Source organism: Chelmon rostratus, chromosome 15 (genome assembly GCF_017976325.1).
Source record: "Chelmon rostratus isolate fCheRos1 chromosome 15, fCheRos1.pri, whole genome shotgun sequence".
NCBI lineage: Eukaryota > Metazoa > Chordata > Actinopteri > Chaetodontiformes > Chaetodontidae > Chelmon > Chelmon rostratus.
This window is the reverse complement of record NC_055672.1, coordinates 13720174-13738685: the sequence shown is the minus strand read 5'-3', so window position 1 is coordinate 13738685 and position 18512 is coordinate 13720174. Positions and strand designations below refer to the sequence as shown.

Sequence of the window (18512 nt, the reverse complement as noted above, 5' to 3'; positions counted from 1 at the left end):
GGGCAGTTTCGTTTCTGACGTATAAATTGCGACGGAAATGTGGTGCACGTGACATAAGTGATCAACAACAACAGTCGGCAGCTGACAGGTTGATAAGAAGAGAGTTTAAAAGTGATTTAAGGGAAGATGGTATCATAACTGCAGTTTTCCGTCATAGCGCTAACCACAGTGTGGAGTTTGAGCTGTGGGACTCTGTTTCTTGCAGGTTGAGTGTTCAGTTTTCGAGAGGAGAAAATGAGCATCAGTGGAAATACAAACACAGATTTGTATAGTCAGTGCGCTGCCGGGGACACCGAAGGCAACGAAACTACGCCTCTATTAACAAATGTAAGTACTCAGACAGCACCGCGTGTTTCACAGTTAAGAAACGGGGCAACAAGCAGCTTTTACCTGCACAGGTATCAGTTAACGAGGTTGATTGACTTGTTAAAATGTTGGTTATGACAGACATCATGTGCTTGTTCTGAAAGGCTTTTCTTTCAGTTTCATCTCAGCTTTCTGCCTCTGTCAGCACTTAAAAGTGCTGACAGAGGCAGAAAGCAGGCAGAGTTAATGTCCACCTTAAAACAGCAATTACACTATGGAAGTTAAATGATTGTTTTTTTTTCTATAGTTTAATGAGAGAATGTGTCTGTATTTATATTTATTTCTAATGTAAAGAATAACTCTACGTGTCGTGTACATTTAAAGGGAAAGACATTCAGTTTGTTCATCATGATGAACACCTCTCAGCCCATAAAAACAGTTCTATGTAATATGTTCTGTTTCTCTGGAGGGAGCCTCTCCAAGTCTGCATACTAAATCCCTTTACTGTGTTTGAATTGCACTTAATTGTTTTTAAGGTATCGAGTTTAAAGACCATCAGAAGCAGCTTTAAAATGCACCCAACTCCTCTTCCAGTTTATAAAATTTCAAAACTCTCAACAACAATACAGAGGACATAACCGTAGTGTCCTCTGTGGTAGCTACAGCCTTATCAAGACATATCAGTGTCATCATCACTGACCATGATAGCTCCATTAAGACCACTGATTGATTCTGTGAGCTCAAAGACCTTCTGTTAAAGATTGAGAGGATGTCTTCTGGTTGAACATTGAAAATGTCTCCATATTCCAGTTAAGTCTCTTTGGGATTCTAGCATTTGACTGTGAATGGCTCAGACTTACAAATTAATATCAGGGTGTTTTAAAGACAATATCTGCAGATCAAATTTGTGTTTCATTAATTTAACATTGCATAATGCAAAGCAGTGCAGAAGCAGCAAAATGTGGGTCCATGTAGTGTTTTTGAAGGGTTCATCAGTAGTAATGAGTAATCTGATGTAGTGTGGATGGATGCCAGTTCATGATTAGATTTATAAGTGGCATTCATTTATTGTTTTCCTGTGGTCAGAAACACACACTCAAAGGAAGTGTTGACAGTAGAAACAGCCATGCACATAATTTATTGACCCATTGTCATGCAAAGATACTTAATTAAACCACTCATGGGAAACTAGACTTGTGAACATGTTATCTTGATGAATCCTATCACCAAACCAAACACATGACAAACAGTAGAGCAGAACGAGCTTTGATGAGCAGTGATCGCCTGTATTACAGGTGGGCTTGTTGTTTCACTCAGACATGTGCCGCACTGGTGACCATGCATATGCTTTACCCAACTGTGACCCTGAACAGTAATAAGCTTGTGATAAAGACATCTGCATAATATGTTCATTTGTTTATTATTTTTCCAGTGTGTATTTATTTTAAAAGTCACATTCATTCAGTTTAATTTAATTAGCTTCGTTATAATTGCAGCCAGTCTTTATTTCCATCTGGTGTCACAGTCAACTTCCTGTCTTTTGGTACTGTAGCCCAGAGTGAATCAGATTCAGCGGCTCGCAGGTCAATCCGAGCTTGTTGTGACACTGACACCAGAGTTGCCACTCGTTCTCTCCAGGATATCCCCTATTAGAGAGGTCAAGCAGTTTGGGCAGCTCCCCTTATCCTGAGCTCAGGCAGCTGTCCCACAGCCAGCAGCTCAAATCCCACCCAATACATTCCCATTTCCATTCCCTGATCCTACATGCCACTGCAGTGTTGTTTCATGACATCCATCATCAGGGCCGGCCAGTTGTTCTTAACACTGTCAGGAGCAGTTCTCTCGAAGCGCTTAACAAAAATAATCTGTCATAAAGAGTCATTTTTTTTCCCTCTTTATCTTTCATCTAAATGTTATCTCTGCTGTGTGTGCAGGGATCAGTGCAGACCAGAGCCAGAGGAGCCTCCTTCGCCTCCTCAGTGTTTAACCTGATGAATGCCATCATGGGCAGCGGTATATTGGGTCTAGCTTATGCTATGGCCAGCACTGGAATAGTTGGTTTTTGGTAAGACTGCTCTCATCACTCTTTCTCCCACAGTGCTGTTCAACTATCTCACGGCTTTTTAAACAAATCAGACATGAACACAACTACATGTAGACTAATTGTTGCTCTATATATCTTTCCTCTCTAGCATCCTGTTGGTAGTAGTGTCCAGCCTGGCAGCGTACTCTATACATCTCCTTCTGACGCTATGTGACCGAACAGGTGAGAGGGTAACAATAGACACACAGTCTAACTTTAGATAAGCGCAGCCCCTTGAGTTTATCCAGGGAGTTTCATCCAGAATTTTTTTACCCACACCCTTGACTGTCCCCCCATTACTTCATCATGATTAGATCATTGTTCAGGGAAGCTGGCTGATGTGTCATTGTCTTTTTGTTTTTGTCTTAATTCACTTCCTAGTTGTGATTTTAAATAGCGTTTTAAAAGGGTCTTACAAGATAAAAAGTGATAATAGTGGGTTGTTGTATATTAACTACCACCCAAATACTGATGAGAGTGTCCTGGGGACTGGGGAATTTTATCCTGATTCTTGATCATCTTTGAAAGGGAAAACCACCATGTTCAAACATTAAAGAGTGTTTTTAGTCCTTAGAGCGTACCAGTGCATGTGTGTATTAAGTCTTTTATGGCTCCAGAGTCGGAAGTCTGATAAGTTGCCTCACGTGATGTCACTTAAGTCAGCATCGTGTGGGGCTGATCTAAATCTGGTGGTGTGGAATTAGAAGGAAGTGAGTTTACCAGACCTCTGTAGCCTGCTGCTCATGTGTGTTTGAGGCTAGCAGCTCAAGGCCACTTTAGGCAGCACTTGCATAACACACCCAATGTCTGACTTAACTGACATTGGAGTGGCATTGTGGGTAATGTAGGCACCAAGTTTTGACAAGGAAGAAGAATGCATGGAATAAAAAATATTATTTTTGGTTCTGGTGCATCGATTTTGATTCTTTATTTTTTTTAACCTGTCCACTAAGAGTCAAGCAATAAAGTTATAGGAGTGAAATGCTCAATCAGGAAGCTGTGTAAAACATACATAAAACAGAATGTGATCATTTTAAAAATCTTTTTTGACATATACTCAAATGAAAACAGTACAAAGACAATATATTTAATATTTCACCTCATCAGCTTCATTGATTTTTGTAAAATTTTGCTTATCCTGAATTTGATGTAGCAACACGTTTCTAACAAGTTGGGACAGGAGCAACAAAAGCCTGGGAAAGGTGTGGAACGCTCCAAAAACACCTGTTTGGAACATTCCACAGGTAAACAGGTTGATTGGTAACAGGTGATAGTATCATGATTGGGTATGAAAGGAGCATCCTGGAAAGGCTCAGTCATTCACAAGCAAGAATGGAGCGAGCTTCACCACTTTGTGAACACATGATTGTAGGAAGGATGTTAATACATGCGCTTAGGAACACTTTGTAAAACTAAACACAGTTTGCAAATGATTGCACTCTGTTTTGATATGTTTTACACAACGTTCCAACTTTTTTTAGTATCAGGGTTGTAGTTGAGCCTGTTTTTAACTCTTTTAGGTATCAATTCATATGAAGACCTCGGAGAGAGAGCCTTGCAAAAACCAGGAAAAGTAAGTGTTGTCTTTTGGATCAGTGTGAGTTTGGCCTGTCAGAAAAGAAACTGACTCATTTACACTGTCAACATGACCAGGAAACACATTTACACTAACCACCTTTTCAAAATTCTTTTTAGGTTCTGGTTGGAATTGCCATTCTCATCCAAAATATTGGTGGTAAGTCAGCTCCCATTTCACTGCACAGTTCCATACATTATTTTTGACATGTTGGACATAAACCAATTTTGTGGTTTTTGAGAAGCAGAGCGATGAAGAGTGTGCAGAGTGCTGCGGGGTCAGACTATGGTCAGTTTATTTTGGAGGCAGACAGTGCCTCCTACTGGTGATCAGAAGCATCCATGCTCAGCCTCACTCCCTCCTCCCTGTAAGGCTATTATCAAGATTGCCTGATAACCTTTGACCACGTAGCCGCTGTCCTCTCGGCCCCCTCCCCTGAGCCTGAAACCTGACTTCTCATCTAATTGATCACTGATGGTAAACCCACCCAGTGTTGAGTAACCTAATGGGACCCCTCCCTTTACCCCCCCCACCTCTCTCTCACTCCTACTGCCATCTCCATCCGTCTGTTGGCCGCAAACGGCGCTCCTCAGACAGTGGAGAGCTGAGGTGATCGCTCCTCTGCAGTCATTAGTGGCACGGCTGAGTGGATTATTGCCGTGCCCTCTGGTATGTTTGTGGTTTTCCCAGCATGGGGCAGTATGTGTGAGAGTGTGAGAGCCAGCACTCCAGCATGCATCTGTCTACACCCCGGGCCCCTTTTATAAGAGTGCAATTAGCCTCACTCTGGGTAAACATTCATCTGCACTGCCAAAGCCTGATGGGCCAATTGACCTTAATTACTGACCAGCCCAGGGCTCTCACAGGCTGCCTCTCCCCTCGCTCATAATGAAATGAAAAGTGGCTCTGTCTTATGTTGAACACACTCTCCCACTGTTCGCTGACCACACACAGAAGGTTTACATCAGGTTTCCAATGAATTTTTACATGCATGCTTATTATTAGAATATGTTTTCCAACCACTTGGGCAATAACAATCCTTTTTCTTCACTCAAGGGCCTTTTGTTGTTTAGAGATGTAAGTATGATCCCACCAGGAATTCCCATCAAAGTGTTGTTGTGCTTACTGTAACCAACTGCATGAAACTAAACCATTGCATCATGCCTGGTGTGTGATCTTTGTCTGTGTGGGTTTGTGTGGTTGAAAAGTTTTGTTTTTATGGTTCATTTAGGTCTTTGGACGAACTTTTGCAGGGAAACATGTTGGCTAAAACACAAGAGCCACTGCTTCCTCAAAATAACCTCTTATTGACAGATTTTAGTGCTTATAAATGGCGTTAGTTTTCACAGAGTGAGTGTCCTTGTGTCTGTGTGGGCTGGAGGGTTATTGCAGGAATTTTCTTTCATAAACAAAGACAGGATCTGAGGGATTATGGTCTGGGCTTATTTAACAGCGAGCGCAAGACCTGCCCCTGGGGCAATAAGGTCCCGACTAACTCTGGCTCTGCCTCGCTTCACAAATTTAAATCCCTTAACATTCCCTCCCTTTATGACTGACCACACACTGCACCTGAATCCCGATTCCACCAGTAACGTCCTCTCCGCCTGGTGCAGTCTCCATCCCCTCTTTCCCATTTTCCTCCCAGTGTTTTTGAGCGCTGGTGTGACCCTCGGGAAGTGACCCCGATCGCCTCTCTGATTGGCTGCCTGTGGAAGGATGTTGGAGCCCGTCGGAGGCTGATAATATCCTGTTTCCTAGTGAGGTGGAGCAGGGGGAGAAATACCTGGATTAGCGTCAGAGATCATTATTGTTAGCACCCCCCCATCCACTCCTCACATTTCTTCATCCCGACTGCTGCTCCTGGTCTCCAGCAGTTGGAAGATCTGCATAATGTCTGCTCTTCTGCACCGAGGGCTTTGCTCGTGATCCCCTTGAGCTGCCTGCCCCACCCATCTGCATTAACTCAGAGCTGTGGTACCCCCTCCACCCTGCCCTCCATTTCCTCGCGCTGGAAAACACACACCACCCTCACACAGCAATTTAGGATTGCTTGTGGCAACATAGAGTCATCTGCTGTGTTTATGATTTAGTAGTTTGGTCTTACTGTGTTCTTTTTTTATTATTTGATTTAGAAAACACACATTTCCTGAACCTCTTCTCCTCTCTTCCCTCAGCCATGTCATCCTATTTGTTCATCTTGAAGTCGGAGCTTCCTGCAGCCATCAGCAGCTTCTTGAGCCCGGACAGCACAGGGTGGGTGTATACAGCGCTGTGAGCCCCCTCTCTCACCAATAAGGATGTTTGGGTCAGAATCTGTCACAGCTGCGGGTAAAACCAAACCATTTTTTTAGATAAGCTGCTCTAAGATAACGAATGAGTCATTCCTGTTCCCATGATGTTGTAGATTATACCTTTGGCCCTCAAATAAGTCAAGTTTGACACTCCTGCACCACAAAGCTGCACAAGCTGGAATTTGCAGGGCAATGAGAAACGTATGAATAACCCAGTGGAAGAAGACCTCTCACCAAACCGCAGCACACTACTAATACTTTGTCTGTGAGCGATTGGGGGGGAACTGGTGCGTCATGTTATATGGCCAGAAGCATGCCCAGAGGAAATGTATTCATGATCGAGAGCCATTCGTCACCCATCATCAGCAGCCTGTATCTTTTCATTGGCCTACGTGGACGAGTGTGCAGCTCCTCGGCCTCACAGAGGAGTCCCAGGCCAAGAATGTAACTTCTATCACTTTATTATTGGCCACACTGGTTTAAGCAAGAGTTGTAGCTGCTCTCAGCCCGATCCGTCAACATCTGAGTCTTCCACACACAGCTGCTTTGTGTTAGCGCTCTCCTTTCACCCCCAAATCTCTCGCACATGTTCCCCGGAATCAGACTGATACAAGGGGATATCAGTTCTGCCATTCTAATTACAGCCCACTGCAGAGGGAAACAAAACATTTCTGTTAATGAGCGGCTTTGGGATGTTAACAGACACATACTCAGTTCCATCAAAGCCTGCATAAACGCATTTTGTATGTTAAAACGCGTTTCTTTTTTCTGCCTCATTTCTCCTAATGCAGCAGAGCGAAAACGCAGTCGTGCTCAATCTTTTAGTCTTTGTCTGCGTGAACAGACTAAATGTCCCGTTTAAGTTTCTCGTGGAGTTTCAGTCCAGTAACGAGGCAGAGATGCGGACAGCTGTGGATCCGTGCTGCGTTGGCCAGATTTATGTTGATCTTCGACACTATGTGGAGATTGACTCATTGGCAGTCAAACTCGAACCTTAACTGAGAGCTATCCTGCATCTTGTTATAGCGTGAAATGTTCCACATTTCATGGGTTGTCTAGGTATCCTGCGCCTTTACGGTAAGCCTCGAGCCGGATCCTGGTGGTGGTGGAGATTTTTTTTACATCCCTGTGTCTGCATAATGGTCTGTAAAAGTGGAGAAGGGGGTTAGCCAAGCTGCGGTCGAGTGCTTCAGCTAAACTTAGGTTAGAGCAGAAGCGATTGGACAAGAGAGAGTCGGGGGGTCAGAGCAGAGGTCTCTCTGACATCCAGTTACGGGGCAGAAACTGTGTGGAAGCAGAGACAAATCCATCAGCGCCTATGGCAACGCCACAGCTGTGAAACTGCCAAACAGGGGTCAGTGGGTGTTGATGTGGTCAGAGCAGGTGCTGCTGACTGTGGGAGCCCCATAAAGAGTGGTGGAGCCAGTCCCTCATGACCCCACGCTGCGGTCCAATATACAGCAGCGCCAGGCAGCACCCTTCCCACCCGACCCCGACCCCAACGGAGCCGGCATGCCTTCCACATGTGTCACCTCCAAAGCAGCCCCTCCTCCTCCTCCTCTTGCTCCCAAATCCCGAATAAACCGCCAAGGCTATCCCTCAGTAAAGGAAAATATTATTCCCCCTCTCCAAAGACCCGGCAAGTGAACTGTGGTCTCAAATGACGGAGCGACACAACGTTTGCATGTGAATTACATAATTGTTATGGTTTGCAAGAGCTAAAGCCCTTAATTCGTACCACATGATGAATCTGTCGCTCTGTATTTGAGCACGAAATGGAGACAAATTTCCAGAGCCGGCCCATTTTTAAGGCGCTGAAGATTCATCTCTGCTATCCATGACATCCATTGCAGGACCAGGGAGACAGTGATGGGAAATGTGGCTTTGTGGTGGATTCATCTTTGGCCTTTTAATAATTCATGTCCACTTGTTTTCCAGAAATGCCTGGTATGAAGATGGCAGGTTGCTTCTGATCCTAGTCACACTTTGTGTTGTTCTGCCTCTGTCAATGTTGCCTAAAATCGGTAAGTGCCGGCTGTAGATCGAGTGGCGTCTTGATTCGCTGCCATGATTGGTTTGAATTGTTGTTTCTCACCCAATCTGTGTCTCTAACCTGTACAGGCTTCCTGGGCTACACCAGTAGTATTGCCTTTTTCTTCATGCTATACTTTGCAGTTGTGGTGAGTTTTAATATACCCCTTTAAAATTCCTTTTTTTTTCCACCTCTCCTGGTATTGACATGCTGTGTTGCCTCCTCTCCAGGTTGTGGTGAAGAAATGGTCCATCCCCTGCCCACTGCCTCACAACATGACTACACTTTCTGGTTCCTTCCAGGTAACAAAAACAACAACCCCCAATTTCCTTCTGCACTTGTCCACGTGCACACAAACACACATGCTTAAGATACCTCAAGTCTGATGCTGGTAGTCTGGAGCAGACGGTCATGGCCGCAGGATTATGAAGGAAACCCAGGAGACAGAGTTTACTGATGGTGTCGACTCTGGCTGATGAGGACCAGAGAAGGCTGCAGAGAGCTGTGTATGGGGAGGAAGGAAGTGCAGGCGACCTTGCATCAGTCTGGAAATGACCTCTGGCCTTTTGGAATTATACACAGCGTAATATAGCTTCAGACCTGGCCTGGTTTACTTAGATGGTTGTTTTCCTTTTAGCTCCAAAGCCAGCCAATGAAATCCGGCTCTGTTTTTCTCCCATATGCAGCAGCACTGCAGAAGTCACCTCCTCTCAGAAATAACACACCTCTCTCTCCACTCCTTGTTTCTCCAGATATCAAATTCCTCTGAGTCAGAATGCACGCCCAAACTCTTTGTCATCTCCAGTAAGGTACGTGTATGAATCCAGCCTTTTCCTCTGCGTCGCACATTCAAAACCTGTGAGGCGGCAAGCGAGAAGCTGTTGAAACCAGTGTTGGACTCTGCTGACAAGTGACACTCTTTACCTATGAAGGCTTGGCTGTGTGTGTAAGGAGCTCGAGTGCACTGTGCAGCTGCCACTCACACATATGTCACACGTGAAGGCCATATGCACATGTGGCGTGCAGAATTACTCGCAAGCACATGTTTGGTCCAGTTGTTTAAACTTGACAGTGTTCTGTGAGATGATCCTTTATAAGTCACACTTACAGAGTGTTTGATAACATATGTTTCCATCCACTGAATGAACGTACTCAGAAAAGTTCACACCTGAACTTTGCATGGTCACACTCTGCAGCCCACAGGGTAATTACTGCTACACAAACCATGACTTGACCCACGTGCCCCCTCACTCCTGTGCAACAGTGTAAGCTGATAATTTGCTAATGACGGCTGTGCTCTGATTGATGTGTGTTGCAGAGTGCCTTTGCCATCCCCACCATGGCCTTCTCCTTCTTGTGCCACACGGCTATCCTGCCCATCTACTGCGAGCTAGACCGGTGAGTGCTGCAGCCTCTCAGCTTTACTTCTGCTGTGTAATTTAACATCTATTGTTCACCCGCTGCGTAAGCGGTACACTCTGTGAATGTGTCCTTGTGTCTTCCAGGCCTACTAAGAAAAGGATGCAGAACGTTACGAATGTCAGCATTGGCCTCAGCTTCCTGCTTTACCTCATTTCCGCGGTGTTCGGCTACCTCACCTTCTATGGTAAGGCTGCGGTGACACGCTTTACCGTAGCTACTTTTCAAAGCTCCGTCACATCTGTTCTCATTGTATCCTCACTCTGTTCTCGTCTCCACAGCTCATGTGAACTCTGAGCTGCTGCTTGGCTACGACACCTATTTGCCCAGGGACATCATGGTGATGGTGGTTCGATTGGCCATCCTGCTCTCGGTGCTGCTGACTGTGCCCCTTATTCACTTCCCTGTGAGTACGCTGACCAGAGAACCCCGAGCAGTTTCTGTTTTTTTTGCCCCTGTCACGTTTTTATTCACTGTGGGCTCATCCTGCACCTCTATGGAAGCAGCACAATCATGGTTAAAATAAGGGAGAAATCAAAAATGCCCTATTGTGCTGCATCTCACTACTATACATGGGTTCCGGCCCACAAGTGTTACCAATATTGCAAAAAAAAGGCGGAGGGGCTCCACATGCTATACATATTGAACTACTTAGACTTTTACAACCTCTACAAGCGATCTCTCTTGTCCTCTCCTCCTGGCTGCTGGCTCCTTTTGCAGTTTAGCCAACTGTTGGCTGACTTTTTGTCACGAGACTGTAGGGCTCAGCGTAGTCATTCAAGTCATCAGGTTGTAGTCAGTGGTCAGTTGTGCTGAGGAGCACAACGGCATTGGGTAAAATTTAAATTTTATTAGACATGTAGGATAAAGTGATTTAAACGTCGCTGTTAAAGCTTTAAAGCTCTCAGATATATTTATCCTGATGAGAGCGTTCGTCACACATGATTTGTTCAAAGACTGCTGGAAATTAGAAATTCCAACAATAAGTTCTGCTTTTCCAGTTTCTGGCTCTGCTAAATAGCATTATTTTATTTTGAAGGGAAGCTTTCAAACACACCAGAAGGTTGTGGGGTTCAGAGGATTAACATAAGTACCAAAACTATCTCAGGTTCTGCTTTGTTATTAAGTTTATCACTTATAGAAAAACAAAACATTTGTATTGATGAGTTCAATAAATTTTGTTTTCCCTTTAACTGTTATTTGTGCATGGCCTTATATGTATTTATAATGCTGAATTTCATGTTAAATGTATGGCTGTACATTTGCTCAGTTCCTGTTTTATAATCAGAAAAAAAAATATGTGTGTGTATGTTTGGTTAAAATCAGCTGTATGTGTGTGTGCCTGCTGCAGGCCCGTAAGGCTGTGATCCTGCTGCTGTGTGGGGGGCGGCCCTTCTCCTGGCTGATCCACATCATTGCAACTGTGACCATCCTGGGTGTGGTGCTGCTGATGGCCATCTTTGTGCCTGATATCAGAAATGTGTTTGGAGTAGTGGGTAGGTGATGCTTTGGAAACATGGGAAGAGAACAGTTTATTTTAATGCTCATTATGATCTTTGTGAATTATCTAATTATCATTGTTTTTCATTCTCGGCACACAATTTTGCTTGACTGTGACCTTGAACATCTCAGTCAAGATGTCAATATTCCACAATTATTGATCGTGGTGGCTAAAATCACAGTGTCTGCTTATACATAATTAATGGTGCAGTCCTGCTCGAACAGTTTATGAAGCTGCTGTTATCAGACACGCAGTATTTTCTCTGTGCAATTCAAGTGACTTTCCTGTTTCTTTTCCAGGATCGACAACATCCAGCTGCCTGTTGTTTGTTTTCCCCGGCATTTTCTACCTCAAGATCAGCAGCCAACCCCTCAGATCCTTTGACTCCGTTGGGGTAACTACACAAATTAATGAAATGCTGTTGCTGTTTAACCAACAAGAATGGTTTTGCTCACTTACAACAGTGCTTACATTTTAAAAATTTTAATTTCCGTTTTGGTATTGATGCTAACCGTATTGTTTTTTTTAATATTCTTTGTGTCTCTAGGCTTTATTCCTGGTGGTGTTCGGCGTGATTATGGGACTCATCAGCTTCTCTGTCATTGTCATCACGTGGGTACAGGGCTCCTAACCCTCTCTGCCCCCCCCCCCTTTTTTTTCCAAATTAAGCACAAGAGCAAAGAAAGGGAAAAGCATGCCAAAGAAACTGAATACTGGATCAGACAGATGTTAATCAGCATCACCTCAGGCAGATTATTTCTGGTGAAAGTCTTCTCAGTGTTTTTTTTTTCCTCTACTTTTGTGAGGTTTATGTCAAGCAAGGTGTCCATTTCCTTTGAACTCATTTTATGTTTAACTTTCTGAGAGTTTTTGTATTGTTCTGTGATCATGCACCTTATGTAATTCTGCTAATCCAATATTTGAAAATGTTGTAAATGTGTCTTAAATGTGTTTATGGCACATTTTCACAGTTTTACAAACACAGTAACTGATTTTCATTCCCTGCTTCATGGCCAAGTGTTTTTATTGTTATTTTATTTTATTTGGCTTGTTTTTATTGTTGAATCCATGTATTGATTTGCAACACCACTTACAGACCTCAGGTGTTTCTGCTGCTACTTGTGTTCTGGCTTTAATGAACGTGACAAAAACTAAACATTTGTCGCACAGGTTTTTAAACTGATCACTTTTTGTTTGGACCAGTTCATTGAAGTGTACTTTATCTGGCTGTAACTTACAGTAATATAATATTAGTCTTCAAATTACTGCAATTTAATTAAAGGGAAATTGTTTATCTACTGACATGTCAGTTTGTTCATTTAACCACTTACATGTCTTTATCAGTGTTGTGGAAATCATCAGTCCATCATGTCACATTCATGGCTGTGTGTTTGATTGGCAGGCACAGTACTGACGCTGAGACCTGCTCCTCGCTGTTGTGCTGTGAGTTCAGCCTGTAGCTAATGAAAGCCACATGCTCAGTACGTTTCTAATCATGATGCTGTTTAGATTGTCTTCATGCTGCCTCTGGAACCTAGAGGCACCCGACTGCTGCTTTTAATCGAAGGAATTAGGCACAGCGGCCCCACCGTCCCTGCTGAAAGCAGTGGCTGCCCGCTCTTCACGCCCCCTCAAGGGAGGTTCCCCCAGTGCAGGAAATATCCCTGACCTCCATCCTCCAAAGTGAAGGACACTCCCATGAAGAAAGTCCACCAGGACTGCTATCAACACTGGATATATACTGGGAGTCAGTGGTGGAGGAAGAACTTTACTTCCTTTACTTAAGTAGGGGTACCATTACAATAATTTACAATACTCCATTACAAGTCTAGCATTCAAACTCCTACTTTTTACTTTTCCCTAATCATTTTGTGAAATGTTGGATTGTATAGGGTTAGAACAGTTACATAAATTAAGCCATCTGATAAATTTAAAAGGCAAATGGCTGGAGGAAAACAATCGATGTAAGTAGATGTATCAGTATCATTATGTAACTTTACTTAGTTACTCTGGCCCGGGGGGGGGGACTTAGCATGTAGTTGTTTAGCTCTTCCAGCGACCATCACCAGCCGTCTGCCACCACACATGCTCTTCCAGGAATTAAAACAATCTCTGACTGCTGTACAGGGGTTCCTATGGCAACCACTGAGGTAAACTCATTTGCAACACAAGATTACCACCTAGTGTCAGACTGTGTTCACAGCAGTCCAGATTCTTCTCTTTTCATTGACATTCCTCTCTTGGTTTATGAAGGCCTAACTGGGAAGAGATAACCAGATGCTCCAATTTTCTCTTAGTTTTATCATGTGTTGGAAACACGCACGTTAACACAGACCAGAGATGTTTTTATGGAGGTCTGACTGGGGCATGTGTCCTCAGCCTGGGGTGGGAGTGTTTTTGTTTAGTTAAACTCACTCACACCCTGGGCCCATGTCCAGCAGTATGACAACACCATCTCCCAGGGTTAAAGGATGGAATGGGGCGGAGGAACGATGGTGGGCTGAAATTAATCCCCTGTTGGCAGCCTCTGCTCTCGTATTGTTTTAAGAGGTGTCGGCTGTGTTCTTTGAAAAATATTTTCTGTTGTTCAAGATGAGGATTTTTGGGTAACAGCTGGGTCAGATCCCAATGTCACTACTTTGACCTTTGACACAGTTTTGATATCTTATTGTTTGATAGCATTACCTTGATGGATTCGATCAGTGATTCCCAGCTAGGGGTACCTGAACCCAAGGGTCCTTCTGCAGTCGCCAGGGATTACAAATAATTAACTAACCAACTCCTTAACTAATTCAGCTATAATATAGCTGCTGCCATTTGATTAAATAAATGTATATTTGTGTTAAGGATGAAAATGAACAGGCATAATATTACAAATGTGATGATGATCTTAAATAAATTTAAGATAACCAGCTGGCCATCCTCAAGAGATTAATGGATTAACAGGTGAAACATCTGAAAGCAATTAACAGCAGTTAAATATTTGACAACTAAAAGGCTAATGAATAAACAGTTAAAGTAGTTGTGTAGGCTAGTGCATAAACTGTTGAAATAGTTATGTTAGAAAAAAATAGCTAATGGCTAGATATTCAGAACAGTTAGCTATGTATAAGCAGTAGAAATATTTAGCTAAATGTGATGAATACGTAGTTAAAGTAGCTAAAAATAATGAATAAACAAAGACATACATTTAAATTAGTTATTAATATACTTTAATATTTAATATTAAAATTAAACAAAGTTAACTAAATGAATAAACAGTTGCAATAGGCTAGTTAGCTAAACATAAAGAATGAATAGCTGAAATAGCTAAAAGCAATAACTGAAGTTTAAGTAAGCTAGTTAGCTTGAATTAATGAATAAACAACTGAAATGGTTAACTAAAAGTAACAGATAAACTGGAAAAATAGGCCAACTCAGTTAGTTAAATATAATGAATAAACAGCAGAAAAAGCTAAAGGTAATGGATAAAAAGTTAAAATAGTTGGCTAATGTATAAAAACCTGCAGCATCTGCCCCTCAAATAGGAGCACAAATGGAAACTTTGCCAACGTAAACATTGACAATTTAACTGTATAAAAATATGTGACAATATTCACGAAGACAGAGTGTTGAATAAGATCCAGTTTATTAAACATTAATCAGAAAATATTTTTAACAGGTGGTGTGTATCTGACAGGGCTGTGGGGGTTGGTCTGACAAATATAGCTGGTAATCACATGGATTAGATCATCTGCAAAAAAAACCCTCCAACAGTCTAAAATGTTCAGTTTGGCTTTGCAATGAGGTAATTTTAGCCCTGTACGAATTTGTATTGGCAGAAAGCAGAGCCAGTGCAGTGTTCCACTTCCTCTTCCTGTTTGCCTTTCAACAACAACATCAGATCAATGTGCCTTCACAGGTAGTGGATGTCAGAAACTGTAGCAGAGCCGAGAACACGCACATCTGCTTTCTGTTTACCCGCATAATCTCGTTCAACAGGCATTCCTGGCTGAAAGGTGCTACAAGGGTCTTTTCACATAAACCTTTTAATGCTGGTTGGCATGATGAGTAGCTTTCCTTTTTAGTCATGGTGGCGGACTGCAACTCAGCAAATGCCATCGATACGCAAGTGTCATCACTGATGAAGTGCTCTCAGTCAATTTTTTTTCTGTCCTTCCAGTCCCTCTGTTCCCTCCGTTTACTATCTCTCCCTGCTGCTTTTCTGCTTTTAATCAATTTACACGCTCTATCAGAAAACATGCCGTTTGTGTCACAGTAAGAGCATTCCACGCTCTGAGGACTCTTTTCAGACTGCAGATGTTTTGGCCAAAGTCAAATTTACTCTTTTTACACTCACATTTCTTCATGCTTTCTGTGATTAAAGGCCCACAAAGGCAAGTATAGACTACCTATTAGGACACTATCAGCAAACAAAGCGTGAGGCAAATGTTTGTAACAGGAAGGAAGGAGAGTTATCTGGTGTAACAAAAGCTGTCTTTATCTTCAGTCGCCATCATGTGTGACATTATGTGTCTTGGCATTGTCATCTGCTTCTGCTTTTTGGCCAATGTGTCTCAGATGCTCCGTGCTGCACATGTGTCCATGGGTGATGTCCTTCACCTTACTTCCATTGTGGATGTCAGAGGACCACGGCCTGCACAGAGCTGCCTTTCACCAAAAACACTGACAACTGCAGTGTTAAACAATTGTGTGCAGCAAATATGTTTGCTGTCTTGAATAGAGACTCTTGAAACTGCTTTTCAGTGGAAGAATTGCCTGACACATTCATCACCTGTCAGTCCAGAGTCAGGGCCAACACAATAGCAGCAACACAATAACATAAAATAGACTTGACTCAAAGATTGCTGTCACCATAGTCACCAAGACATAATAAGCATTGGAGAGAGAATGAGAGAGATTTTATATTGTGAGCACAGAAATCGAGGTCAAGAGTGAAATAAGTCTCTGGTAAATAACAATGTTTTAAGAAGCATTGTAGTGTTTAGTTATTTTGGCAGATGATGAGCAGGCGTTGAGTGGTAGGAAGGCTACTCGTGGAGGCCCAGTGGTCAGCGGCGCAGCATGGGGTGCAGTCTGTGTTTTTGGGGTGGTGTGTAGGGGTGAGCTTGTCTCTGCGATCCCATCAACCCTGGGCTGAGCTCTTAATGCAGCCCTGACGCCTTGCTGGCGCAGGGGCCACGCTGCCTCACATCTGGACCCAATTACCCTGGAGGGTCTGTGACAGAGCTCACCCCCCCACAACACAGCCCTCCATGCTCTCCTCCACTGTCCAACTCAGCTCCAACCACTCTCACAGTTACATTCCTCCACTTTTCACAACACCACTCTTTATTTTTGTTCCTCTTTTTTCTACCCTGCCTTACAAAAAAAACCCCTCTTCATTGATTTTTAACTAATCGGCTGTTAAAAGAAAAATATCAGGGCATCATGGTGACCTTAACACACTGTTACTGCATGCCATCCCCTCTTTCCCCTCATTTCCTAATCAAGGGTCTAAAAAGCAGCCCCAACCCCCAGTTGGCCCCCAGTAGTCCATCCTTGTGAATATATGCACAATATGCTTCTGAGTAATGAGCATGCCTGATGTGCTTCAAATGCTATCTGATATGTTACATGCCCACTCGCCACTTGCTGTGTGCCACCCAAAAAATTTCAGTGGTCCCATCTCAGCAATCCCCATGAAAAATTTCAAGGGGTGCCACTACTAACACAGGCTAAAAATGTCCGTACTAGTGGAATATGGCACAAACTCACTTCATCGTGGTAGAATTTCTGCAGAATACTGCCATCGTAAGTCATGTTTTCCTGTGGTAGAGCACTGGCAGTAAACACCACTTGTGAATAAAGCACATTTAGTACCAAATCAGCTTTTACAGGTCTGATTTATGGAGTGCCTCTGCGTCCACACAGGCGAGCCCAAGGGATGTGTGTGTGTGTGTGTGTGTGTGTGTGTGTGTTTGCACGTGTGGCTCGATTTAGCATGTTTCTATACCTGAGGAGAGGTTGGGGTGTTGTGCCCATAGGATGGGGGTTAGTTCTGTGGAGGAGCGTATAGGCTACTGGCCCCTCAGGATTTGTCTCACCGGGGTCAAAAGAGTTGGGAGTGGGCTTCATTTCTGGGCCATACTCTCCTTTCTCTGCTGCCCTGTTTGGCACCAATGCTATGGTTCATTAGCTGCAGCTATAGGGTGTACCTGGGCAGCCAGCCAGAGGATTGAGCTGTCCTGGGTTACACGGACATAAAGCGGAGCGCAGGCTGTGAAGTGAATGTGGAAACTCTACAGGTGGCTGAAATTAAGACGTATAGAGAGAATCAGCCCTCTCTGAAATATGGGAGGCTTTTGGTAGCTGGCCTTGGGTGCAATAAAATGTTGGCATATTGAGGAGACACATCAGAAGTATTGTTTAAATTCATGCCTGTGCGTGTTTGAGGCGTGCACATGTCTGCGTGTGTACATGTACACATGCAACCCACAAGTCTGTGTTCTCAGTTAGGTGTCATGTGAAGCTGCAGACTTCTCCCAAGGGTGCATAATTCAAGATTTGGCCATGGCCGCCACTTATAGAGAGAAGGTTGGACTGGAATGAGGAGGAAGGGATGCAGGGCAAAGAGCCACAGAGGTAAAAAATGCCAGCTCTGGCTCTGGGGTGAAACAAGGAAGAGGCGACGTAAAATGTCCAGATTTTTAAAGCTGCTTCATCGTAAGCAAGAGACAAACAGTGAGGAAGAGGAGGGTGGAAGGTGAGGTGAAAAAAAACAAATTTAGTGGTCTTATTCTGCCCTCTGGTGGACAATTTGGAGCATAACGATGTAGCTTCGTACTCAAATCGAGCTTCTGTTAGCAGGGTTACATTCACTGTCCACAACTTATGACCTCTCCCATATCGTTTAGATACAAACGTTGACTCAAAAGTTATGAACAAATACCAGCATGTTTACTCTTTTCAGCCAAGGTGATCTGCAGCAGACATTTCAGGTGCAAGATATTTCACTTTAACCCACCAGGTCTGGCCAAAAATTTCAAGCAATTGCTGCTAATATCTGTGAGTGTATTCACACTGCTGCACCGAGGCGATCCGCTATCTGTCTGCTCCATCATTACAACCTTCCCTGCTCAGTAAGGTCATGCCTGAGACGTTGTTTACAAGACAGTCTGTATCCCAGGGATGTGTAAGATCTAGGACCCGGCCTCTTTATTTATAACAGCTGGAGCAGAGAGATGTGGAGCGTTGACATTTGGCAGAGTGGGGTGAGAGGTCAAGTCTAACACCAATAAAGTGGAGACTTTGATCGTGGCATT

The 18512-nt window shown here is 43.5% G+C and overlaps 1 protein-coding gene across 1 annotated transcript; it reads left to right on the top strand.

Moving 5' to 3' along the window:
* Window positions 1-68: 68 nt before the first annotated feature.
* Window positions 69-12510, top strand: slc38a6 (solute carrier family 38 member 6). Its single transcript, XM_041954123.1, has 16 exons — window positions 69-327; window positions 2241-2371; window positions 2499-2572; window positions 3910-3962; window positions 4085-4124; window positions 6140-6218; window positions 8195-8280; window positions 8378-8436; window positions 8519-8590; window positions 9041-9097; window positions 9607-9686; window positions 9794-9894; window positions 9989-10113; window positions 11059-11203; window positions 11508-11602; window positions 11756-12510. Exons 1-16 carry the CDS (start codon window positions 235-237, stop codon window positions 11837-11839), a joined length of 1374 nt encoding a protein of 457 aa, XP_041810057.1. The 5' UTR covers window positions 69-234; the 3' UTR covers window positions 11840-12510.
* The last annotated feature ends 6002 nt before the right edge of the window (window positions 12511-18512 follow it).

What these genes read in the sequence shown, in the direction of transcription:
- slc38a6 (XM_041954123.1), top strand. Translation starts at nt 235, where the DNA reads ATGAGCATCAGTGGAAATACAAACACAGATTTGTATAGTCAGTGCGCT. An exon ending in TGCTATACTTTGCAGTTGTG is followed by an intron (nt 8,437 to 8,518) that starts GTGAGTTTTAAT and finishes CCTCCTCTCCAG; the next exon opens with GTTGTGGTGAAGAAATGGTC. An exon ending in ATCTACTGCGAGCTAGACCG is followed by an intron (nt 9,687 to 9,793) that starts GTGAGTGCTGCA and finishes TGTGTCTTCCAG; the next exon opens with GCCTACTAAGAAAAGGATGC.